The sequence below is a fragment of the Bos taurus genome, chromosome 6, assembly GCF_002263795.3.
Source record: "Bos taurus isolate L1 Dominette 01449 registration number 42190680 breed Hereford chromosome 6, ARS-UCD2.0, whole genome shotgun sequence".
Lineage (NCBI taxonomy): Eukaryota > Metazoa > Chordata > Mammalia > Artiodactyla > Bovidae > Bos > Bos taurus.
Window position 1 is genome coordinate 93,571,358 of NC_037333.1, and position 27,290 is coordinate 93,598,647.

A 27,290-nucleotide genomic window follows, 5' to 3' on the forward strand; every position below is an offset into this window, starting at 1 on the left:
AACACAATTATCCCCTTGTCTATAGCTAATGATAGATTGATTAAAAACTAAGGTATAAATAAGGATAGCTCTTAAATACATCTCTTTCCCTTTGATCCTTTCTCTGGAGTTTATACTTGGAAATCTAATTGCCAATTCCACATCTCAACTGAATGTCCAACAGGCACCTCTAACTTAACATGTCCCAGACTGAGAACTTATTCTACTTCAAACCTTGCCTGTTGTCTGTTAAGAACTGTTAAGATTTTGAGATTTACCTTACTTGTAAGTTGGAACTTCCCTGGTGGCTCAGTAGTAAAGAGCTAACTTCCCAATGCAGGAGATGCAGGTTCAGTCCCTGGGTTGGGAAGATCCCCTGAAGAAGGAAATGGCAACCCACTCCAGTATTCTTGCCTGGGAAATCTCCGGGACAGAGCCTGGTAGGCTACAGTCTGTGGGGTTGCAAAAAGTTGGACATGACTTAGTGACTAAACAACCAGTTGAGTTAGCCTGCTATAGTTTCATAGATTCTGGCAGAAGACATGAGAGAAAGGATTTTGTTACTGCAGTTTCTGTGTCCAGACTACCAGGGTTTGCTCCACTTTGTAGAGCCTCCATTCCCACAGGGCACCGTGAAAGGGCCAGCTGATGCCTGTGCATGTGGTGCGATTGCATTGAGTTGGCAAAGGTTCAAAACCCAAACGAACTTTTTGGCCAACTCAGTTTTACAGGAGAGGAACACTGAGTTTAGGGAACCAGATGTTTTTATAATGGTTATTGTATTTGCTCCAGGAGAGTTGGGGGCCAGGTATTATCATTATTATGCTGGGCAGTAAACAAACCTTCCCTTTACTCCAAAGGAGATACAGGGGCTCTTGTCTTCTGAGGCTGTTCCTGATATAGACAGTCTTGAAAAGATTGTCCAGAGCAAAGACAGTCAGTGCCTCTGCCTGCAAATAGGCAGAAATGTGAGAGATGCGTATTAAATTGTTTTCCAGCACAGTCTTCTCCATCTCAGCGGTGACTTCATCCTTCTAACTTCTCAGCCCCAAAAACCTTGAAGTCATTTTTAGCTCCTATTTTTCTCACATCCAGGGTTGTCAAGAAATCCTGTCAGCTCTATCTTAAAATTGTATCTAGATTTCTCTCTCTCTCTCTTTTTTTTTTTTTTCCATTTTTCACTAGTCCCACTGCCCTGCTCAAAAGCACTGTTATCTTTCAGCAGAATTAGTGTAGTAGCCTACCAGCTGGCTTCCCTACCTCCAGTGCTGCCTGTCTCATTCGGTTTCCACATGATAGCTGGAGCAGCCATGTTGAAATACGGATCCAGGTACGTCACTCCTGCTCCGTGGCTTCCCATTTTACTTAGAGCAAAAGGCAACGTCTTTACCCTCATCCCTACCCAAGAGCCTGTGTGATCTGGCTCCCTTTTAATCCTTTGGCCTCTTTTTTTGTTACACTTACCTTTGTTCATTCTGCTGCAGAATTTCTGGTCCCTTTGGTGGTGTTTTCCGTTTCTGAGTCGTGTTCGACTCTTTGCGACTCCATGAACTGCAGCACACCAGGCTTCCTTCTCCTTCACTGTCTCCCGGAGTTTGCTCAGAAACATGTCCACTGATTCAGCGATGCTATCCAACCATCTCATCCTCTGTCTCCCACTTCTCCTCTTGCCTTCAGTCTTTCCCAGCATCAGTCTTTACCAGTGAGTTAGCTCTTTGCATCATGTGGCCAAAGTGTTGGTGCTTCAGATTCAGCATCAGTCCTTCCAATGAATTCAGGACTGATTTCCTTTAGGATTGATTAGTTTGATCTCCTTGCTGTGCTAGGGACTCTTAAGAGTCTTCTCCAGCACCACAGTTTGAAAGCATCAGTTTTTTCGGTGCTCAGCTTCTGGATGGTCCAGCTGTCAGATTTGTACGTGACTGCTTGAAAACTATGGCTTTCACTATATGGACCTTTGTCAGCAAAGTGATGTCTCTGCTTTTTAATATGCTGTCTAGGTTTGTCATAGCTTTTCTTCCAAGGAGCAAGCGTCTTTGAATTTCATAACTGCAGTCACCATCCACAGTGATTTTGGAGTCCAAGAAAAGAAAATCTGTGACTTTTTCCACTTTTCCCTATCTATTTGACATAAAGTGATGGGACTGGGTGCCAAGAGCCTGTGTGATCTGGCTCTCTTTTAACCCTTGACCTCTTTTTCTGTTACACTGCCCTTAGTCCATTCGGCTCTAGGCTTTCTGGTCCCTTTGCTATTTTTCAAATGTATCAATAGGCTTCTTCCTTAGGGCTTTTGCATACCTTCTTTTATCTCCCTGGAATGAACTTGCCCTGTTATCTCTGTGGCTCATTCCCTCACTTCCCATCTTTATTCAAAGTCACGCCAGGCCTTCTATAGGCATCTAGCATCTAGATTAAGCATTTTAACCTCATCCCTCCCTCCGCCCAACACAGTTTTACAGTCTACCATCCATCTCGACTTCAATTTTTTCTCTCCTCAGAATGTGTCATCATCTTTTATATGGCATGTATTTTACTTGTATATCTTGTTTCAGCCTCTCTAGGACATAAGCTCACAAAGGGTACAGGGATTTCTTTGAATTACTTATAGTTTTGTTTCTAGCACATAAAACAGTACTTGGCACCTTGTGAGCGATTAATATATATTGTCCAATGAATGAATGATTTACATGGTAAAGAAGTGAAATTCTGTTTTCTAAATTTGTAGTGTATATTAAAAGTCCAGTCAACACCAAGGGAAAATGATGAATCAGCGGTTAATTGCTTTTTATTCACAGAAGATCAATGTAGTAATTGTAATTTGTCAGTTAAACTGTTTCCAGCAGAACCAGTTTATTAATGTGAAGTCATTCAGTCAGTAAATATTTGAGTGCCAGGCAAGGTGGTAGGCATTGATGATGCTGGGATAAGTGAGGTGTATGTAGTTTCTTCCTTATAGAGCTTATGACCCAGTTGAAGGGAGAGGCACTAAGTATAATAGGTATAATTACTGTGATGGGTAAATTTTTAAAAGTTCAATGTTGCAGGGGTTGCAGACTCAGATGCCTACACAAGCCAGGCGCTTAATGTAAAAGAGCAGGGTGGGCCAGTACCTCATCGAAACTTCAAGAAGAGAGGGAGCTATGCTGAGCTACAGAGCACATGCCCTGTATAAAGGAGTGGCAACTGACTGACATCATATAGGAGTAAAAATCCTCTGTCTCATTTCCACATTTTTCAAGAAAAACAGGAAAATCAAGATTGTCATCTTAAATATACCGACCTTCTGAGGTACTGTGCAGTCCAAAGCAAACCTGGTTTTGACTCACAAGCCTCTTCTGTGTAAGAAATACTGCTTATTAAGTAAGGTATATCAAGAAGAAAACTCTGGGTATTGGCGGGGAGGACATTATTTCCTCTCAGTAACCCCGTTTTTCTTGTTCCTCCTAAATTGTAATGTTATTCCCAGATCCTGCATAGACTTTTCTTCTGGAGTAACAAAGACAGGTGTGGATATAAAAACATCATAACGTGAGGTTTTGAGAAAACCCCCTCTGGCTTCATCTTACCAGTGTTGTGTAACTGGGCCAGGTGCTTACCTTCTTTCTCAGTGTTTAGCGTATTCCTCATCTGCAGAATGGGCACAAGTTAAATTGCTTCATAACGTTACGAGAACCAAGTAAGATAGTGCACTTAGCAATGCTGTCTGTGGTTAGGGCTGTGTGAATGTAGTGCTCTTGCTTTTTCTCTTTCCAACTCCCCCCTCCCTTTTTTCTCCAGCCAGTCAAATGTAAGTGACTTATTCTTTCATTACCTTGTACCAGATAGCACAAACGGATATGATAACTTTAGCATGAATTTAAGTTAGTAATTGTTTTTAGAGATATTTTCACTTTTAAAAATAAAACTTCTGGAGTCCTTGCTTTAACCTAGAGTAACGAAAGTCTGATGTATCATAGGCCAGTGGTCATTGGCTCAAATCCTGCAGCCAAATAAATGCCTGTTCCACTTAACTTGAAGATAGTTTTCAAATGACATTGTTTTCTTTGGCAGTGGTTGAAACCAGAAGTTGCTGACAGCTTAGTATTTTTTCTATCTTGTTGACGAGCATGATGTCTGATGATACACACAATACAGAAAAAGTCCATGTGTAATTTTACCCATTCCTCTCAGCTCTCTCCATGCCCCAGGGAAACAAACTTGATAGAAGTAAACACTGCTAAAGCCCAGTCTGTCATAAACATGAAGTGCTTGTGTGTATCAGGATACTGGAACCGTAGGTATCTAAGATACCATAAACATTTTCTGTGGCAGGAGACTTATGGTGCCTTTGGGGAAGTTGTGAGTCTGGCTAATCAGCAGCAGCATTGTTATTCTTGTAAAATAATAATTCTCAGTGGTGGTGGTGGGGTTGTTGGGTGGCAAGGGAGAGAGGAATTACTTGGAGAAAAACATCCTGAGTCTCTTGTTCTTTTTCTTCCAAGTTTATTATGAAAGATTTCAAAATGTACAGAAAGTTTGAAGGAGTAGTACTGTGAATAAGCATATGAAAATCATCTAGATTCAACTACTGATAACATTTTACCATTCCATTCTTTATACATGTTTTAAAAACATGGATAATTTTGAGTCAGGACTGTGCATTAGAAGAATTATGTTCATTTTCTTAGGTGGAACAAAGATATTATATAGGATAATGTATGTATTTTAAGAATGTATATGTGTTTAAATACTCATGAAATATTAATAGTAAGAATAAAATGACATGAATCCACAACTCATTTTCAAGTAATTCACTGCTAGCCAGAAGCAAGTTTTATGATTTCTTTCAAAATAGAGTTTAATCAAGAATTATGTATTTGATTATAATCTCATTTAAAATCTAGGATAACCATACCCCCCTCATTAAAAAAAATTCAGTTTTTTTAAACTGAAAAAAACAAAAAACAAAAAACAAAAAACAAAAAAACAAAAAACAAAACCAAAGTGATTCACCCAGTTCTTCCAATCCCCCACCCTTCACTTCTGGCAACTACCAATTTATTCTGTCTGTGAGCTTAGTTTTTTTTATATTTATTTAAAAAATATTTTTAGATTCTACATGTGAGAAAGATCATATAGTATTTGCCTTTCTCCATCTGACTTATTTCACTCAGCATAATGCCCTTGAGGTTCCTCCATGTTGTTACAGATGGCATGATTTCCTTCTTTTTCATGGATGAGTACTATTTCTCTGTGTTTGTGTGTGTGGCTCAGATTTTAAATCTATTCATCCATCAATGGCCACGCTGTTTCCATATCTTGGCTATTGTGAATAATGCTGCAGTGGATATGGGAATACATGTAGTATGGTGGTTTAGTTGCTAAGTTGTGTCCATCTATATCTTTTCAAATTACTGTTTTTATTTACTGCCAATAAATACCCAGAAGTGGAATTGCTGGATTATACTGTAGTTCTATTTTTAATCATTTGAGGGACCTCCATACCGTTTTCCATAGTGACTGCCCCCAATTTTTATTCATTCCAACAGTGCACAAGGGTTCCCTTTTGTCTGCATTCTTTGCAGCACTTGCTATTTCTAGTCATTTTGATAATGTCCTAACAAGTATGAGGTGATATCTCATGGTTTTGATTTGCATTTCCCTTGTGATTAATAACATGAAGCATATTTTCATGTACCTGTTGACCGTCTGTGTCTTCATTAGAAAAATGAAGATTATTCAAATCTTCTGCCCATTTTAAAATCAGATTTTTTAAAAACTTGAATTGTACAAATTCTTTATGTATTTTGGACATTAGCTTCTATCACATGATGTGCAGATATTTTCTCCTATTCAGTATGTTGCCTTTTCATTTTGTTGATAGTTTCCTTTGCTGTGAGAACTTTTTAGTTTGATACAGCCCCACTTGTTTAGTTTTGCTTTTGTTGCCTTTGTTTTTGATGTCAGGTTCAAAAAACTGTTGTCAAAACCTATGTCAAGGAGGTTACTGCCTCTGTTTTCTTCTAAAAGTTTTACGGTTTCAGGTCTTACGTTCAAGTCTTTAATCCATTTTGAGTTAATTATTGTATATGGTGTAAGATAGTGGTCCAGTTTCATTCTTTTGCATGTGACTGTTCAATTTTCCCAACACCATTTATTGAAGAGACTTTTTCCCATTGTATATTCTTATTTCTTTTGTCATAAATTAATTGACCATGCATGTCTGGGTTTATTTAATTAATCTGGGCTCTCTATTCTGTTCCACTGCTTAATTTGTCTTTATGCCAATAACATACTGTTTTCATTACGATGCTTTTGAAATATAGTTTGGAATTAAGGAGTCTGATGTGTCCAGCTTTGCTCTTCTTTCTTGAGATTGCTTTGGCTCCATGGGAAACTTTTAAGTTCCATACAAATTTTAGAATTTTTGGTCCTATTTTTGTGAAAAATGCCACTGGAATTGATAGAGATTGCATTGAATCTGTAGATTGCTTTGAACAGTACGGACCTTCAAACCGTACTAATTCTTCCAGTTCATGAGTATGAAGTATCTTCCGTTTGTGCTTTCTTCAGTTACTTTCATTAATGTCTTGTAGTTTTCAAGATACAGATATTACACTTTCTTGGCTAAAATTTTTTCTAGGTATTTTATTTTTTATGCAGTTGTGAATGAGGTTGTTCCCTTAATTTCTCTTCTGGTAATTCATTATTAGTGCATAGAAATAGAGCATATTTTTATATATTGATTTTGTATCCTGCAACTTTACTGAGTTCATTTATTCTAACAATTTTTTAAATGAAGTCTTTATTAGGGTTTTTTTTTATATATATAATATCATATCATCTGTGAATAGTGACAGTTTTATGTTGAATAGGAGTGGTGAGAGTGGACATCCTTGTCTTATTCCAGATCGTAGTGGAAGAGCTTTCAACTTTTCTTTGACTTTTGAAGTGAAGTGAAAGTCCCTCAGTTGTGTCTGATTCTTTGTGACCCCATGGACTATACAGTCCATGGAATTCTCCAGGCCAGAAAACTGTGGAGTGGGTAGCCTTTCCCTTTTCCAGGGAATCTTCCCAACCCGGGAATTGAACCGGGGTCTCCTGCCTTACAGGCAGATTCTTTATCAACTGAGCTATGAGTCATCTAATATTATTTTGTTACTGTCTATTTCTCCTTTTAAGTCTGTTAATATTTGCTTTATATATTTAGGCTGTCCTATTTTGGGTGCAGAAATATTTACAAATGTTATATCTTCTTATTGGATTGACCGCTTTATCATGTAGCATCCTTCACTGTCTCTTATTACAGTCTTTGTTTTCAAGTTTGTTTTGTCTAATGTAAGTGTAGCTACTCCAGCTTTCTTTTGGTTTTTATTTGCATGGAATATTTTTTTAATCCCTTCACTTTGATTCTGGGTGTCCTTACATCTAATGTGAGCCTTTAGTAGAGAGCATATAGGTTGGTCTTTTAAAAAATTTATTCAGCCACTCTGTGTCTTTGGTTAGGGAGTTTAGTTCATTTACATTTCAGTTAAGTAGGTGCTTACTGCCATCTCACTAATTTTTTTTTTCATGTTTTTTGTTCTTTGTGCCTGTCTTCTCTTGTTTTCTTCTATGATGGTTTTATGGTTTGATGATTTTCTTTAATGGTGTGCTTATATTTCTCTTTGTATTTTCTGTCTGTATTTACTACAGGGATACCTTGTTTTATTGCATTTCCCAGATACTGCCTTTTTTTTTTTTTTTTTTTACAAATGGAAGATTGGTAGCACCTTTGCATTGAGCAAGCCCACCAGGACCATTTTTTCTAACATCTTTTGCTCACTTTGTATCTCTGTGTCACATTTTGGTAATTCTTTCAATATTTTAAACTTTTTCATCATTATATTTTCCTTGATGATTTGTGATCAGTGTTATTTGCTGTTATTAGTAAGACTCCCTGAAGGCTGAGATGGTAGTTAGTATATTTTTACAATGAAGTATTTTTTTAATTAGTGTGCACATTTTTAAAAGACATGATGCTGCTCTACTATTAATAAACTATAGTTTAGTAAACATAGCTTTTTATATAATGGGAATCCAACAAATTTGTATGACTAGTTTTATTGAAGTATGCTTTGTTACAGTGTTCTGGAACTGAATGTGCAATATCTCCAAGATATGCCTATATAGGCTCTTTGCTTTGTGGTTACCAAGTCTTAACATATGACAACTTATATCTGCAGTAGTCTATTTTAAATTGAAAACGCTGAAGTTTAATCCCATTGTGAAGCTCAACATTATTGCTCCCTCCCCTCCACATGTTATATTATTGACTTACATTTTACATCTTTTTCTCTTGTGTATCATTTAACTAATTATTGTAATCATAGTTATTTTTCTTACTTTTTTCTTTCAAGCATCATACTAGTTTATAAATAATTAAACCTTTACCTTTACTATGAATGTATGTTTCCAGTGAGACTTGTTCATTTATGTGTTCTTGTTACTAATTAGTACCCTTTCTTTTCAGCTGAAAGAAGTCCCTTTAGCAAATTTCTTCTAAGATCCATTTAGTGGTAATAAGCATGTTTAGCTTTTGCTTTATCTCTCTCACTTACAAGTGATAACTTTGCCAGGTAGAGTATTATTGGTTAGAAGTTTTTTTCTTTCAGCACTTTGAATATATCATGCCACTCCCTTTGGCTTGCAAAGTTTCTCCTGAAAAATCTGCTTATAGTCTTATTGGAGGTTCTCTTGTACAACAACAGGTTGTTTTCCTCTTGGTGCTTTTAATGTTCTCTCCTTGTCTTAAACTTTTGACATTTTAATTATAATGTGTCTTGATGTGGGTATCTTTGGGTTCCTTTTATTTGGAACTCTGGGTTTCCTGGATTTGCATGTCTGTTTTTTCCCTTAGATTAAGGAGAATTCAGCTATTATCTCTTCAAATAAGATTTCTGCTCCTTTCTATCTCTTTTCCTTCTGGGAGCTCTGTTTTGTGAATTTTAGTTCGTTTGATGTTGTCCCATATACCTCTTAAACTGTCTCCACTGTTTTCCATTCTTTTTTCTTTTTGCTGCTGTGATTGGCTGAGTTCCGCTGCCTTGTCTTAGAGTTGACTGAACTCTCTGTTATACTTCATCCAGTCTGCTGTTGAACCCCTCTAGTGTATTTTTCAGTTCAGTTATTGTATTCTTCAGGTCTGTGACTTCTGTTTGGTATTTTCTTAAATTTTAAAATCTCTGATGAAGTTCTCACAGTTCATCTGTTCAGTTCGGTAAGCATCTTTATGATTATTGCTCTTTATCAAATAAGTTACTTATCTCTCTTTCATTAAGGGTTTTTGTTTTCCTGAGGTTTTATCTTGTTCTTTTATTTGGAACATATTCCTCTGTTTCTTCATTTTGCTTGTCTCTCTATACCATAGATGAATAGCCGGTCAGTTTGGAAAGAGTGGCCCTGTGTAAGAGATGAACTTTGTGATTCAATCCTGCCTCAGCTTTTGCTTATCTTTTAAACGTCTGTCCTTGTCCAGGTAGCCTGTTACATTTTTAATACCTACCAGTAGTTGTGGGTGTGCTATGACTTGTCATTGTCCCAAAGGGCAGAATCTCAGCACCTGGCTGCAGGCTTCCTGGAAGTCAAATCCTCAGACACCAGCTTTTAAAAGTATGCAGATATATACAAGCTTATGAGACTAAAAGTATCAGCTCTGCTGGCCACCAGAACCAGGTGATCTGGAAGTCTCCCCTGAGTAGCAGTGTCAGAAACTGGGACTCCAGATGAGGGTATAAGCTCTTCTCTGGGTGATACCAGTGAGCTGGAGCAGGGCAGAGGGAGAATGCTAAGATGGCATCCAAAGCCTGTGTTCCTTTGTAGGCCACCAAATGTGGGTCACACCTGAAGATTGCCCCTTAGGGTGAAGCTCCAGAACAAATAAAGAGGCCGCCTTCACAGAAAGACTTGGGTGTGCCCATTACCCACTAATGAAGAAAATGACCTTACTTTCAAATGGGCTTCCCTGGTCGCTCAGTGGTAAAGAACCTACCTGCCAGTGCAGGACACATGCATTCAGTCCTTGGGTCAGGAAGATTCCCTGGAGAAGGGAACGGCAACCCACTCCCAATATTCTTGCCTAGAAGATCCCATAGACAGAGGAGTCTGACAGGCTACAGGCCATAGGGTAGCAAATGAATTAGACACAACTTAGTGACTAAACAATAACAGCAACAACAACTTTCACATAGTTGACCAACAAAAATCATGTTTTATAGTTTCTTCTAAAACTAGTAATTAATCAAGAACTATGTATTACACTTGATTGTAATGTGATTCTGCTCCATTTTTGTACTCCACATATGGAATACTGTACAAGACAACTAACCAGAGTCAGGATCCCAGACTTTGTCCTGGTGTCACTTGGTGTTGTTTTCCATATTCTTTTAGCCCCTGTTATCTGTAAAGTGGAATTTAGGCCTTTAAGGTTTATTAGGTTAAAGATATTTCACAGGTGATGCTGTTTAATTCATTTTCTATCACATCAGGAAGCATGTAATGTCAATATTAATGCCAGTATTAGTGACCCCCAAATTTCTTCTGTGAAAAGAAATGCTTTTCCTTTTGATGCTTCGACACCATGTGAATATCCTATTTTTCATAAACCTTTCATGGATTTTAGCATACAGTGATGATCCTTGCAGAATCAGTTTCATAATATCATATTTCTCAGCTTTGATGCCTTTCTCACAATTCCATTGACAATCTCTGTCACTTGGGGAATGAGTAGGGTCCATCAGTGTGTTGGGCAAAAAAATGAGGATCTCAGTTACAGGAAACTGATAATGGTATCTAATTTTATGTCACTTTTGAAGTTGGATTTTCAGTTCTTTGGAAAGAAAATACTGATTAGGAGCTGACAGACGTAATTAACAAATTATGTCTGATAAATTGACTTCTTGGTAGTGATTGGAAAATTTTTATACTTGTAATCAGGTTACGTCAAATAAATTAGTGCATGTTAGATTTCAGTTCAGTTCAGTCACTCAGTTGTGTCTGACTCTTTGTCACCCCATGAACTGCAGCACGCCAGGCCTCCCTGTCCATCACCAACTCCTGGAGTTTACCCAAACTCAGGTGCATTGAGTTGGTGATACCACCTAACCATCTCATCCTCTGTCGTCCCCTTCTCCTCCTGCCTTCAATCTTTCCCAACATCAGGGTCTTTTCAAATGAGTCAGCTCTTTGCATCAGGTGGCCAAAATATTGGAGTTTCACCTTCAACATCAGTCCTTCCAATAAACACCCAGGACCAATTTCCCTTAGGATGGACTGGTTGGATCTCCTTGCAGTCCAAGGGACTCTCAAGAGTCTTCTCCAACACCACAGTTCAAAAGCATGAATTCTTCTGCGCTCAGCCCTCTTTATAGTCCCAACTCTCACATCCATACATGACAACTGGAAAAACCATAGCCTTGACTAGACAGACCTTTGTTGACAAAGTGATGTCTCTGCTTTTTCATATGCTGTCTAGGTTGGTCATAACTTTCCTTCCAAGGAGTAAGCGTCTTTTAATTTCATGGCTGCAGTCACCATCTGCAGTGATTTTGGAGCCCCCCAAAATAAAGTCAACCACTGTTTCCACTGTTTTCCCATCTATTTCCCATGAAGTGATGGGACCAGGTGCCATGATCTTAGTTTTCTGAATGCTGAGCTCTAAGCCAACTTTTTCACTCTCCTCTTTCACTTTCATCAAGAGGCTCTTTAGTTCTTCTTCACTTTCTGCCATAAGAATTGTGTTATCTGCATATCTGAGGTTATTGATATTTCTCCTGGCAATCTTGATTCCAGCTTGTACTTCCTCCAGCCCAGCGTTTCTCATGATGTACTCTGCATGTAAGTTAAATAATGTTAGATGTTAGATTTAACAAGGGACTAAAAAATACCACCCCCCCTGCCCCACCACCCCTGCGCAGAGCACTTAGTTAATTCAAAAGTGACTTAACAGTTATGTTCTAAACACATTAATTACTTGTCCTCTGTCCATGGCAATTCTCCAGGCCAGAGTACTGGAGTGGGTAGCCATTACCTTCTCCAGGTATCTTCTCAACCCAGGGATCGAACCCAGGTCTCCTGAATTGCAGGTGGGTCCTTTACCAGCTGAGCCACAAGGGAAGCGTTGTTTTAGAAGGACAATCAAATTGATGAAAGTGACATAAAATATCCTATGCCAAAGTGAGTTTTAAAAACTTAAGGTGGAAATCTTTGTTTAAATGTAACAGAGGTAATTGTTCTTTAGAATACCTGTATATTTCAGATACTGATGCTTTCTCAGGTACAGTGAACAGACTGTGGCATAAATAATGAAGGCATTTGTTATCTAGCATGAGAGATCCCAAAGGCTTGTCTAATTCAGTAGCCTAACTATGTTAGTATTCTGGGTCATTTTTTTCTCTGATTCTTTTTTCCATCATAGCCACGTATGGTTGCCTTAGGTCTAAACATTACCGTCTTACACAACAAAATCCAAAAGCTCGAAGGAAGAGAAAGGCATTCTTCATAAAACTCTCTCCCCAACCCCCCTTCCACCCCCCACCCCCTGGATGGAAAATCTTTCCTGCAACCCTCAGCAGACTTTCCCATATGTCCCATTAGCACAGTCAATCCTAAAACAGTTGCTGACAAGAGGAAATGAGGTTCTCGTTATCGCCTTAATACAATGTCAGTTCACCCCCTAGGAGTGGATGAGGGACCCACTCATGTGAGCCTGTTGGTGTTTTGTATCGGATCGTGTCAGTGTTTTGTCATCATGGAGAGGGGGAGGCTGATGGGTAGACTATCAGTAGTATATGCCAGATACAGTGATATAGTTATGTTGTAATATTTTCCATATCCCATATAAGGAATATTCCCATTCAGATGCTATTTTAATATTTTAGCCTTTAAAAGAGAAGCATGTAACCTGAGAAGCATATTATCCTATATGTGCTAGTTTGTGATTGGTATAGGAAGCCAGTGTTTTGGCTATAATTTAATATATTAGTTGCTTACTGTCCTTACTTTTGTGTTGTGTACAGTCACTTTGTTTCCCTCTGAGATTAAGCTCCCCAGTGATGTTACATAATTTTAGTGGTAGTTTCAAATTCTTTATATTTAATTGGTACTTGTTCTCGTAGGTGGCTTCTCCACTGTTTTCGTGGTGCGGACTCATGGTGGACACCGTTATGCATTGAAGCGAATGTATGTCAATAACACGACAGACCTCAACATTTGTAAAAGGGAAATTACAATTATGGTAAGTGAGACTAATTCCATTTGGAAAAACTTGTATTTTCTTTCAGTTTTGCAGCATAACATTAACCAGCTTTTAGGCAAGCTGCTTATTGGCTCACGCACATCTTGAAAACTTTTGAAGTGTACTCTTTAAAGCCACACTCAGGGCTAAATACAGCCAACTCCTGCCTCTTCTTCCTTGCTTTTAGAAGTTCAACAGGGAGGCTTCTCTGCTTTCTTTTTTTTTCTATTTAAAATACATTTTAATTATGGAATATTCTGAGGATCGAAAAATTGAGAGGACTGGTGAATACCCCTTCACCCCCTACTCAACTTAAGAATTAAAAGCTTACAGATACAGTTGAAGCCTTCTGTGTATTCCTCTCCAATGTCATCTTTATACTGTTATGCTCATCCAGAAAGAAGCCCTTATCCTGAATTTGGTGCTTACCATCCCCATGGGTATTTAATAAAAGTATGTGCTTGTATTCACAGGCAAAAGTTAGTTTTGCTTTTCATTTTAAAAGTCATGCTGTAGAATTGATATTTTTGTGTAGGTGTGTACTTTAGTTATGTGGTAAGGTATGCTTCAGTAAGGAAAAAATTTCTTCTTAAATATTAGGAAAAGTGAAAAATACTTTACTAGGCCATTAAAGAAAATTTCAGTAATTCAGTTAACTAGACTAACCAGTTCAAGGAAACTACAGAATAAAAGTTTCCTTTTTGTCTAGAGTTGCTTGTTGTCATCGCTCTGGGTAGTTTCTTATTCTTGTTCCCCACTCCTTCTCTCTGTTCTCCTCTGCTTCCTCCTCCTCATCCATTCTTTATCAAGTGCTAATATATATATATATATTTAATGTTTTTGTTATATTGTGTCAAAATTCACACAATATACATTTTAAAATTCACACTTTAAAGTGAACAATTAAGTGGTATTGAACGCATTCACAGTGTGTGTACAGACTGCTCCTGTTGTTCCAAAGCATTTCATCCCTCCAGGAGGAAACGCCTGCCCATGAAGCAGTTACTCCCCATCCCACTCTTGTTAAAGGCCTGGCAACCACCCAGTCTATGCTATGTCTCTATGGATTTGTGTCTTTTGGATATTTTATATCCATGGAATCATGCAGTATGTGACCTTTTGTGTCTGGCTTCTTTTCACTTAGTATATTTTTAAGATTCATCCACATTGTAGCACTTATTAGCACTTGATTCCTTTTTATGGCTGAATAATATTCCATAATATATGCTATGCATATATATCAACATTTGTTTATTCATCTATTGATGGACTTTTAAAAAACCATTGTGATGGTCATTTGGACTCTGTACTTTTGGGCTATTGTGATTGTTGCTATATATATGTATATATATGTATTTGAGTATTTATTTTCAGTTCATTTGCTATATATCTAAGAGTGGAATTGCTGGGTCATACGATAATTCCATGTGTAACTTTTTAAGGAACCATTAAACTGTTGTCTACAGCAGTTGATCCATTTTATATTCACACTAGCAGTGTAGGAGGGTTCTAGTTTTTTCACTTCCTTGTAGACGCTTGTTATTGTCAGTCCTCCCCAACTGCTAAGAGGGAGATTTTCTTATTCTGGATCAACATCTCTATCAACACACATGTGGTTTGATCCTTTGTGTTTTAAGACAGGCACATTTATACAATATGACTTACCTGAATTCTGCTTTTATCGTCCCTATCCCTCAGCTAGACTAGAGTTGATTAGACTTTGAGACTTGCTTTTTTTCAGGTAAGGCTGTCACAGAGGGAAAAGATTTACTCTGAGATAACAGGAAACCTTAGAATGTTTTCTAGCTTGAGCCCAGATACGTTACTATTATATTGTAATAGTTCCTTCAATAGAATTTGTTTAAGTTTGAGATATATAAGACGTAGTCATCATCAATCTCAGTTAACACTCAGATCTTATGCTTTGAAAGAAGATAGTTTGGTAAGATGAGCAGTTGTCTTCCAACTGTTTTTTGATGACTAATCCTCCATTATTTATGTTTATTTGTGAATTATTCACATGTTCAACTGCCATTAGCTAACATCTCAAATTATATTGCATAGTTAAAACTAGATTTTTTTCTTTAATGATAGTGGATGCAATTTATTTTAAACAGAATTCTTTAAGAGTTTTAAAATTTAAAGACAAAATGAATTTAGATAATTTTTGTTTTTAACCTTATTGTATATTGATGATTGTTTTATACTAGGAGCAAAGTGTCAGATTTCCCATTTTCTTCTTATTTCCTTGTACTCATTATGCTAGTACTATATTTAATCTGTAGTTTCTTTATAGGAATCCTATTTAGCTACTTGTTTATTTTTTAGGTTATTTAGTTGAAAGTACGTACATTCATAAATTCTTTTAACTAGGTGGATATAAATTGCAGTCTCTTGCAGAGAAAACAGACAAATAAGAGTATAGTTGTTAGTTTATGAACTAACAATTCATATTTTTAAATAAAATATGAATTTAAAATACCATATAAAATCTGGTATTTTATTCTTGAGTCCCAAAGTGCTATCTTGTGTATTCACTTTTGAAGAGTATTGTTTTGAATGAACAAAAGTGATGTCTTTCATCTCTATTGAGTTTAAAAATGAGTATTCATTAACTTTCTATTAGAAAATGACAGTCATGTGTAACTAAACTTTCCATTGAAACTGCAGAAAATTTTTTAAACATGTCACATTCCATACTTAAATCTTAATTTTGGAAATTCTTTAAATATATTAGTTTAAACTTCAAATCATTAACAATAGATGTTTAAAATACATGTTTTCCAGTTTTTAAAATTTTGTTTATTTTTTGCAGAAAGAGCTATCTGGTCACAAAAATATCGTGGGTTATTTGGACTGTGCTGTAAATTCAATTAGTGATAATGTATGGGAAGTGCTTATCTTAATGGAATATTGTCGAGGTAAGTATTTCTCTGCATTTGTTTTATGCCAAAAGAATTTGTTCATAAAATGGGTTATTAGGTGTCTTGGTCTCTCCCTGGGCAGCTGTTATCTAATTCTGGACACTCATTGCACCTCAGTTTTAATTATTTGCCTAATTAAGAAATGCTGTTGAAAAATAATTTATAATATTATTGCTTTGGTGATATGAGCACATGTAAATGGACAAATAGAAAAATGCCTTTGGGTTTAAAATAGGAAATCTAAGCAATCACATTTCCTGATCCCTGTACATTTCATTTACAGCCTAACCAGGAAGAACATGCTGTGTCCGTATTAGTATTATACTGTGTTATCCTTGAGCGTATTGAGTATAATAAATTTAAAGGATACATTTTGATCTATAATTTTTATAAATTTATGTGGTCTTTTGTAAACATCAGAAGATAGAAAACTACTTTTTATTTGGATTTAATGTGGTATTTTCAAAGAAATATTTACTTCTAGCATATGCTTAAGAATTAAAGTCTTGACTTTTTTTTTTAAACTTTAACATGTGTGAAGGGGTCAATTAGTCACTTTCCTGCAAACTTGCCTTCTTCCCCCCACTCACACCTGGCCCCCCCAGACTGTAACTGGCAGATTGGGTTCTAGGGAGACCTGTTTTATATTTAGATTCTCTTAAGACAGTTATGCAGAGAAGGCAATGAATGGCAACCCACTCCAGTGTTCTTGCCTGGAAAATCCCATGGACTGAGGAGCCTGGTGGGCGGCCGTCTATGGGGTCGCACAGAGTCAGACGCGACTGAAGCGACTTAGCAGCAGCAGCAGCAAGACAGTTATGATTGTTAACTATCATACCAGGAATTCTGGTCAGTTCCTGAAGTTTGGAAGAGGAGGAGGATGGTGATAGTAATTGAAAAGATTTAGTCTTATTTTACTCCAGTCTTGTAAGAAGGGAAGGACAGAGGAAAATGAAGTGAATCAGTATTATAATATCTATTGTGATATGTTTGTAACTTACATAAACAATTAGATATTTTTGTGATCGTTCTTCCTTATTTTTATCTTTTCTACTGTAAAGCATTATGATCCCTTGAAGGAGACAATACTGATTTTCCTTACTTTCCTGAATTCTAGCATTTAAGATACTAATTCTTAGCTCGATTAGAGTTGACTAATAGCCCTTGACTATTGATAACTTTTTAAAAATAATTGAACATAATCATAACCCTGAATGAGTTTAATTAAAATTGTCATTCAGAGGACATTTGAAAAGGGGAACCAAATGAGCTTCAGTTTTTAAGGAAGTGAGTATTTGGGGAGGGGGGCAATGGTACAGTCTGTGGCAGATGAAATCTAATTATCTTGTAAAAAATAAAGTCGTATCAGCATTTAAATAAGATGGTAGGTTGCACTGTTTGGCATTTTAAATTAAATGGTAATGAGTGCAATCTCAGAGATATGAAGATTGTTGAGGCCAGAAAAATGGTGACTGTTTAAATTTTAATCATGAAATTGGGCAGAGGATAAAAGTTTTGTTTAGGGGATGATATCTGTTTGAAAAATATGTGAAGATCTGGAAGTTACCCACATCTTACTTTAAAAGATGTTCAGTCTTCGGCAATATTTGCTTTTAGGATATGATTTTTAAATTTTTCATTAGAATAATTTTACTTTATGTCTTATTGTTGCTCAGTTGTTTCTGACATTTTGCGATCCCATGGACTGAAGCACACCAGGCTTCCCTGTCCTTCACTGTCTCACAAGAGTTTGCTCAAACTCATGTCTCTTGAGTTGGTGCTATCATCCAACCATCTCATCCTCTGTCGTCCCCTTCTCCTCCCGCCTTCACTCTTTCCCAGCGTCAGGATCTTTTCCAGTGAACGAGTCAGCTCTTTGCATCAGGTGGCCAAAGTACTGGAGTTTCAGCTTCAGCATCAGTCCTTCTTATGAATATTCAGGGTTGATTTCCTTTAGGATTGACTGGTTTGATTCCCTTGCTGTCCAAGGGACTCTCGAGAGTCTTCTCCAGCACCACGGTTCAAAGGCATCAATTCTTCGGGCTCAGCCTTTTTTATTGTCCAGCTCTCACATCTGTACATGACTACTGGAGAAACCACAGCCTTGACTGTTTGACATTTGTGGGCAAAGTAACGTCTCTACTTTTTAATACGTTGTCTATTTAGAAGACTTCGGTTTTGAATAATTAAATTTCATTTGTTTCTACATTTGAAGTGTAGCTCAGATAGAGCTTTTAGCTTTTTATGGGAACTTAGATTTTGTGATTCAGGGCTTCTAACCCAAAGATCTCTAAAGGGAAAAAATACTCTTTGTTTAAAATTTATTCTACTCATTGAAACATTGAAAGTTTGCAAGAGGCAGAATGAATTCAAGGGTATGATTTGTTTAACTGTGAACTGATAGTTGAATAACGTGAATGTTGTTGTTCAGCCGCTAAGTTGTGTCCGACTCTTTGTGACACCATGAACTACGCATGCCTGGTTTCCCTGTCCTTCACCATCTCCTGGAGTTTGCTCACGTTCATGTCCATTGAATCGGTGATGCTGTCTAACCATCTCATTCTCTGCTGCCCTCTTCTCCTCTTGCCCTCAATCTTTCCCAGCATTAGGGTCTTTTCCAATGAGTTGACTCTTCATATCAGGTGGCCAAAGTATTGGAGCTTCAGCATCAATCCTTTGAATGAGTATTCAGGATTGATTTCCTTTAGGATTTACTGGTTTGATTTCCTTGCAGTCCAAGGGACTCTTAAGAGTGTGTGTGTGTGTGTGTGTGTGTGACTTGCTCAGTCATGTCTGACTTGTGACCACATAGACTGTAGCCAACCAGGCTCCTTTGTTCGTGGAGTTCTTCCAGGCAAGAATACTGGAGTCTGTAGCCATTCTCTTCTCCAGGGGATCTTCCTGACTTAGGGATCAAACCCAGGTCTCCTGCATTGCAGGCAGATTTTTTTCCCATCTGAGCCATCAGAGAAGCTTGAATAATATGAATAAACACCAATAAACCACTTCTTTTACTGTTTAATTTTTGCGTAAAATGAACCAAGACATTTGACAAAGTATGGAGAAAATTGCTTCATAGTCAGATGCCTCAGTCTTATATGAGATACTTTGAACAGATTATAACCAAATAGACCTGAGTTTTCTCAAAATTGAGGATTCATGGGCAAAATTAATGTTTTTTCCCTCTGCTTTAAAGTTCTAAGGAAAAACTAGCTATTTCAGAAAACATACGAGAATGCTGTTTAGATAGTAATAATAGAAGGAACAAGTGTGTATGCCCCTTCTTCAGTTCAGTCACTCAGTCGTGCCCGACTCTTTGTGTCCCCATGGACTTCAGCACACCAGGCTTTCTGTCCATCACCAACTCCCAGAGCTTGCTCAGACTCATGTCCATCAACTTGGTGATGCTGCCCAACCATCTCATCCTGTGTCATCCCCTTCTCCTCCTGCCTTCAACTTCCGAGCATTGGGGTCTTTTCCAATGAGTCAGTTCTTTGTACCAGGTGGCCAAAGTATTGGAGTTTCAGCTTCAGCATCAGTCCTTCCAGTGAACGTTCAGAACTGATTTCCTTTGGGATTTGATCTCCTTGCAGTCCAAGGGACTCTCAAGAGTCTTGTCTAACATACAGCTTGAAAGCATCAATTCTTCGGCACTCAGCTTTCTTTATAGTCCAACTCTCACATCTATGTATGACTACTGGAAAAAACATAGCTTTGACTAGAGGGACCTTTGTTGGCAAAGTAATGTCCTGCTTTTTAATATGCTGTCTAGGTTTGTCATAGCTTTTCTTCCAAGGAGCAAGTGTCTTTTCATTTCATGGCTTCTATCACCATCTGGAATGATTTTGGAGCTCCCCAAAATAAAGTCTGTCACTGTTTCCATTGTTTCCCCATCTATTTACCATGAAGTGATGGGATCGGATGCCATAATCTTAGTTTTTTGAATGTTGAGTTTTAAGCCAACTTTTTTACTTCTCTTTCACTTTCATCAAGAGGCTCTTTAGTTCTCCTTCACTTCCTGCCATAAGGGTGGTGTCATCTGCATATCTGAGGTTACTGATATTTCTCCCGGCAGTCTTGATTGCAGCTTGTGCTTCATCCAGCCCAGCGTTTCTCATGATGTACTCTGCGTATAAGTTACATAAGCAGGGTGACAATATGCAGCCTTGATGTTCTCCTTTCCCGATTTGGAACCTGGTGTTGTTCCATGCACCTTCTTACACATCACAAAATAACAGACATTCATTTATTCAAACTTATTAAAAGAAAGTTTCAAACTTAAACACAAGCTTGCCTTTTTAAATTTCCAAACTTTATTTAGGTTAGAATGTTTTCTGAATGAATCATGTATTTGTATTCTGAGAATATGATAGTAAACTTTCTCTTAGTATAAGAATTGTCACCATTATGATATCAGTTATTGTAGTCCACTCAATACTTATTTAACGACTCTCTCAGGGCTTGTTGGTGTGGCTGTTTGACTTTGGTAAGTTACTCTGCCCTGGTAAGTTATCTCTTAACCTGGTTTAGAACATGACTCTTATACATCTCTTTTTCTCTCTTGAGATTCCTCCATCCCCCAGTCAAGGAGATCGTTTCAAAATCAGATCAGGAAGTTTTCTTGATTCTCAAGATAAAATCTAAAATTTCTCTCTCTCATCAGTATCATCTTATTTTACTCTCTTCTTGATGCTTTCTAGACCATACTCACATTGGTTCTCTTTTAGTTATTCAAAATCATCAAACTCTTTCCCAAACTAGAGGCCTTTTTACATGTCACTTGCTGTCACTAGGGTGTTCTCCTAAATCTCTGCCAGGTTAATTTGTAATTAACCTTCAGTTTAAACATAAATAATCACTTCCTTAGATAGGCCTTCTCTGCCAGTCTCTTCTTCCTATCTTTTACCAATTTAAATTTGGGTTTTTCTTATACTATCCTTGTTGTATGTAACTTTGATAAATACTTATGTGTGTGATTATTTAGTAATTTATCTCTGCCTTCAGTTACAAATTTTGTGATAGTAGAGACTATTTTCGTTCACTATGTTTACCCCCAAAATTAGCATAGTTGAATAACTGTTGCTTCAAATTTATGATGCCGTCAGTTACAAGGTACATCTTGATTTTGGAATTGTTAAAATGTTAAAATATGGCCAATGGTATTAGCAGAACATCAGTTATTTGAAATGAGAACATCAGATGTTCTCATTTCAAAGATGAAAAAAGTGAAAAAAAAAAGTATGTCATTGAATCAACAGAATATGGTGTATAATAAGCATCCTTACAGGAAAATTATTAAAAAGCCAGTTTCCCATTACCTGAGACCATAAAGTCATTTCTTAATTTCTTTGTCTGTGGTAGTCTTCGTTTATTAAAAATGTCATCAAAATTACTTTTTTTGGTTAGCTGGGCAGGTAGTGAATCAGATGAATAAGAAGCTGCAGACTGGCTTTACAGAAGCAGAAGTGTTACAGATATTCTGTGATACCTGTGAAGCTGTTGCAAGGTTGCATCAGTGTAAGACTCCGATAATTCACCGGGATCTCAAGGTATGAACTTCAGACTCCTTATGGATTACTGCCTTTTAAACTTTGGAGTTAAAATGTCCTTGGACTGTCTTCATCTAAAGCAGTTCTTGTACCAGGACTGACATCGGTCTCTCCATTCTCTGCTGCGTTTCCTGAGGCCATGTAGAGACTGACTCTAGAATTGAAACTGTGCTTTCCATGACCCTGACAGTTTCTCGCATGGTTGTAGAGATGGATTTTGTACTGCCTACTCTGCTTCTGTTGTACTGAGCAGGCTTCTTTAAAAGGTTTCATATGAACAAGAATATGAACGTCACTGACGCAGGTTGGATGTCTCTCCACACTGTCCTTCCAACACTCCTCCTGTTTCCTATAATTCATTTTAAGCATCAAGGAATTTTCCAGAGATATTGGAGCTCACTGTAAATGGGTCTCTTTACTGATTTATTTATAATTCACTACAGTTTTAGATAATTTCTTATAATTTGGTGGTGATTGTCACTTTAAGGTTACTTTGTCTTTCATATTCATGGAATCTGACCTTTCGTATATGGTACCCACCTGTTACACTGGAAAAAGTGCCCAAAGGGGGTTGAATATTCCTGGAATTATATTGCTTGAGCTATCACTACATTCTTTAGAAACATAGGTGTCTTCTTTGATACTTGCAAACACTAGGATTACAAAAATTCCTCTTCCTGAAATGTTCTATGCCCAGATATCCCAAGGTAAACCTTTCCCCCACTTCAAGTTCACTCAGATTCACTTTCTCAGAGTCCTGTGCTAGTACCACCGTATTTATAATTACAACATAATCTTTCCATTTTCTACTTGTTCTACTGTTTATTATTATTTGTCAGTTTCTCAGATACTATGTAATTTGCTTATGTGTTAAGACTATTGTTTTATTTTCTGTCCTCATCCATTGGAAGGTAAGCTCTCTGTGAGCAGGGATTTCTCTCTTTTGTTATGATGTATCCAAGCATTTAGTACAGTGTCTGGCACATAACAGAGTCTCAGTAAATATTTACTGAATGAATGAATCCCAGTTCTGACTTATTCTTGGGCTTCCCAGGTGCCACTAGTGGTAAAGAACCTGCCTGCCAGTGCAGGAGACATAAGAGAGGTGGGTTTGATCCCTGGGTTGGGAAGATCCCCTGGAGGAAGGCATGGCAACCCACTCCAGTATTCTTGCCTGGAGAATCCCCATGGACAGAGGAGCCTGGCAGGCTATAGTCCATAGGGTTGCAAAAAGTGAGACACGACTGAAGCAGTTGAGCACTTAGCACATACAGCTTTGAAAAGTGATAATAAAATGCTCTTAAGATACAAGAAAATAGAAGATGTTACTCATAATATAGGTTGTTAACCATGAAAGCATCTTTTAGGGAAACTTATGCTAAAGAATACAAACTTAAGGTAAGATCACAGTGTTTGACTCCTCATCTGTCACTTAATTTGGATAATCAGTGTAGCATCTTTCATTTCAGTTCTTCTGGATATGTAGCTCTTTTATATTTTCCCTAATAATTTGGTCAGATGTTTTTGTGCTATTTTAGCTCATTAACTTTTTTAATGTAAAGTTGATGTTTTCAGCCAGGTCTTCCTTGGCTTTAAAACAAAGTCATTGAATTGCATACTTTTATATAGACCATATTGAATAGAGTTAGTTCTTTTTACATGTGGAAATTTATTCATACCTGCTTAAGTAGCTTTTTTTAAGTAGATTTCTTGTATAAATCTTTATTTTTTACAAGTATGTTTAAAAGTAAACTAAAATGAAATATAGAATAAAAATTATAAAGAAACTAATGTATTTTGGTAGTGTGGAGAGAAATTTAGTTACTCATTCAAGGCTATATCATAAAAATACTGTAAAAAAGTTAATAATAGTGTCATTTATTGAATGCTTACCTTGTATCAGTTGTATTCTAAGCTTTTTACATGTTTTAATACATTCAGCTTTTACAGTTTTTACAACAATGTCATGTAGCAGATGTTATTTCCCCCAGTTTATAGGTAAGGAGACTGAAGCACAGAGTGGTTAAGCAAATTGTCCAGGGTACATGTGGTAATAAGTAGCACAGTTGGGCTGTGAACCCACACTCTCCTGTTTTAGAAACTGTGCACATAACTTTAAGTTATTACGACTGCGATCTCTTAAGTTAAGACACAAAGTTAGATCTGTGTTTTTCAGTGTAATGTTTTAGATAAAAATGGAGTTAGGAGTTAATCAGAGGTAGAATTGGAATGGTTTATGTTTTTTCTGTAGAAAAACTGAAGTGTCAGAAAAGAAGGAAATTGGAGGTAGGGTATAGGCTCACTCCCACTAGCTGTTCTCTCTTATCGAAGCAGTTATAGAGAGGACTTACAGTTACTGAGGGCTTCCCAGATGGCTCAGTGGTAAGGAATCCAGCTGCTAATGCAGGAAACGCAGATTTGATTCCTGAGTTGGAAAGATCCCCAGGAGAAGGAAATGGCAACCACTCCAGTAGTCTTGCCTGGGAAATCCCATGAACAGTGGAGCCTGGCAGGCTACAGTCCATAGAGTCACAAATCGTCGGACACAACTTAGTCACTCAACGTGTTACAACAAAAAGGGTTACTTGACTCTTGCAAAAGTTATCCTGGGTTGGAAGAAGCACTCCTCTGTTCTTAGTGAGAGAAGCAGTAGATAAAGTAACATGTATTTTTGTTCTGAATCATTTGTCCTTTCTCACAGTTTGAGGTACCTTCTCTCTCTATATACTTGTGTATGTGTATGTGTAGGGGTGTGTGTGTATGTATATAAAACAAGTCCTTTGGTGTTTATTGTGTCAAATCATTGTTGTAAAAAGACAATTTCACTTAGAAAATACTACTAATTATTGATTTTCTTTTCTGAAGGTAGAAAATATTTTGTTGAATGATGGTGGAAACTATGTACTTTGTGACTTTGGCAGTGCCACAAATAAATTTCTTAATCCTCAAAAAGATGGAGTTAATACAGTAGAAGAAGAAATTAAAAAGTAAGTGTTAATTTTGTTTTGTCTCATGAGGATTTTAGGTAACTTGAGTCTGTGACCAGCTTTGCTAGCTTAAACTTTAGGTATTCCATTAATAGATCTCTTTAAGATATTTCTGTGTGATATAATTGATTAGTTTACATCTCATCTAGTTCAATAGGAAATACATTTTACCATGGAAGCAAACTTTCATCTACATTGTAAACAAATTAGTCAAATTTAACAAATTTGTTAAATAAGCTGTAGTAATTAGTGGACTCATTAAAGGGAGTTTGAAGTTATTATTGAGTTCAATTAAACATCTTTGTGTTTATTGATACTGAGTGAGGATTTGTGCTTGTTAGGAAAAATATTTAAACTTTGACCTTGTATTTACTATTAAGAAGTTGATATTATTGCATTGAAAACTGTGTGGAAAACTTGTTACTTTCTAATGCTGTTTTGGAGAACTCTTTGGTAGAAATATAAATCATATCTGCCTTATGTTTTCTTAACCTTGTATTTTCCATGGTTGCTAGAGTATTGTAAGGACTTTTCCCTGGCTTTTCTGTTTTCTAGTTTTAGAAAATAGTACTGTTTGTAAATCTTTGATCATCTTAATAAAATGAAGCAGAATGCAGAAAGATCTGTAAGAATAAGATTTTCTAAGTAGCTCCCTTTTTCTAAGTTACTTTTCTTCACTTCCTCACAGATTCTCGCTTGTTTAAGGCTACCTATGAGCTTTTGTTTGAACTACGACATGTATTTTGAAATAGGCTCAAATAGAGCAGTGTTCTTGCCTGGAGAATCCCAGGGACAGGGGAGCCTGGTGGGCTTCCATCTGTGGGGTCGCACAGAGTCAGACACGACTGAAGCGACTTAGCAGCAGCAGCAGCAGCAGAGCTGGTCTTACTCTGGTCCATTTGTATAAAACTATGGTTTTCTAGACTTGTGTATTTCTACTCAGGAACAGCCTCTGATGGTTATGTTAAGATTTCATAAAAACAAATTCCTTAGTAAACATATAAACATCCTGAAGAACACCAGAACAATGAAGTATTGAATTGGCTTCTTGTGGGTATATGTATATACATATAATTTTAAAAGTTACTGGGTTGTGATATATAATGACTGTTACAGAATTCTGCTCAAGCATCTTTGGCTTGCTGAAAGTTTAATTTTTTGCTGTTCAGATCTGAAGTATAGCTTAAGTTTAGCAGAATTGTACACTAGTGATGAACGTAATAAGCTCATGGGTTCTTGTACTTAGTGGCTCACAGGAATTAATGGTCTAATTGTTTATTCAGTTAACAGGGTGTACAACATATTAGACACTGTTGTTGATGCTACAGTATAGCAGTGAACAAAAAAAAAGGCCTGTCCTTATGTAGTTTATATTCTGGTTTCTTAGATCACTCCTCTGTAGTAGTATCATTCAGAATGTATCACAGTTAGGGTGATTTGAAAAAAAATAAGATGGTAGAATATTGAGTTTTAAGATACTTCATGTAAAATAAAACATAAAAGCACTTAAAGTGAATCTTAAATTATGCCATAATACAGGAATTCCTTGATATTCTAATAATTTCTCCCATGAAATTGAGCAATACTTTGTCCTGTTCATAGTGGATTTGGAGTTTTTATACTTGTAAATATTTATTCACCGTATCTTTTAATTCCAGACTACTTATGCTAACAGTTTTGGAAGTGTACTTAATGTAATTAATAATTAATTATGACAATTAGATTACTTTTAAAAGAATAATTATAAAAACAAACCTCGAGGACATTTACTGCCATGTGTAAGGAATTATGTTAGGATTCATAAAAGCAAACTGCTTAATAAACATATAAATTAATTTTTTGAGAGGGTAGAAGTTTTACTTTTAAATTAGTTGACTAAAATATTTTGATAAGGATATTTTTATAGTTAAATTGTATTATTTCATCTAAGAAATTCAAGGAAAACCATGTTTCCAGTACATTGTCTTTATTTAATTTTTTCTATTAAAAATTGTGTTTATTATTAAAGATGCAATTGCACTTGTTGAATAAAAACGTGTATAATGCTTTGTATTGTTTAATCCTTGATGGGCTTTTAATGAGCTTTTAAAATAGTATTATTTCTCTATAATGTTATTGAACCTAAAAGTTTTTGTAGTATTTTATGTAGAAACAATGTAGTATGTCTTTTTTTTTATATCTCCACTCCATTTTACTTATTTACTGCCAGGTATACAACTCTGTCATACAGAGCCCCTGAAATGATCAACCTTTATGGAGGGAAGCCTATCACCACCAAGGCTGATATCTGGGTAAGGCCAAGAAAGGCTGACATTTTCACTAACCAAATTAACAAAATCTGAGTTCAGTTGATTATCTTCCCCCTGTCCTCCACAAGGTTATTTCCTAATAAGTAGAAGAGAGTGGTGGACAGTAAAGCTTACTAATAGCAGAAGAAAAATATTAGCACATACCTTCTTGATCCGGAGATGGAAAACTTAGGTATAAAAAAGCAAGTAAACAGTTTCCACATAATGCAACTTTTTACCACAGTATTTTTTAGAATTTAAATTATATATGATTGTTAAAATTTTTTTGATTTGAGTGCAGTTTTGGAAAA

General features: G+C 36.6%; 1 protein-coding gene across 3 annotated transcripts in view; it reads left to right on the top strand.

Moving 5' to 3' along the window:
* BMP2K (BMP2 inducible kinase) overlaps window positions 1-27,290 on the top strand; it is a 118,284-nt gene that overhangs the window by 36,893 nt on the left and 54,101 nt on the right. For all 3 annotated transcript variants that reach the window (NM_001304265.2, XM_024993099.2, XM_024993098.2), the window contains 5 exons: window positions 13,113-13,231; window positions 16,047-16,152; window positions 21,562-21,704; window positions 24,570-24,691; window positions 26,901-26,982. In NM_001304265.2, coding sequence (NP_001291194.2) covers window positions 13,113-13,231; window positions 16,047-16,152; window positions 21,562-21,704; window positions 24,570-24,691; window positions 26,901-26,982 — 572 coding nt within the window. The remainder of the gene's footprint in view (window positions 1-13,112; window positions 13,232-16,046; window positions 16,153-21,561; window positions 21,705-24,569; window positions 24,692-26,900; window positions 26,983-27,290) is intronic.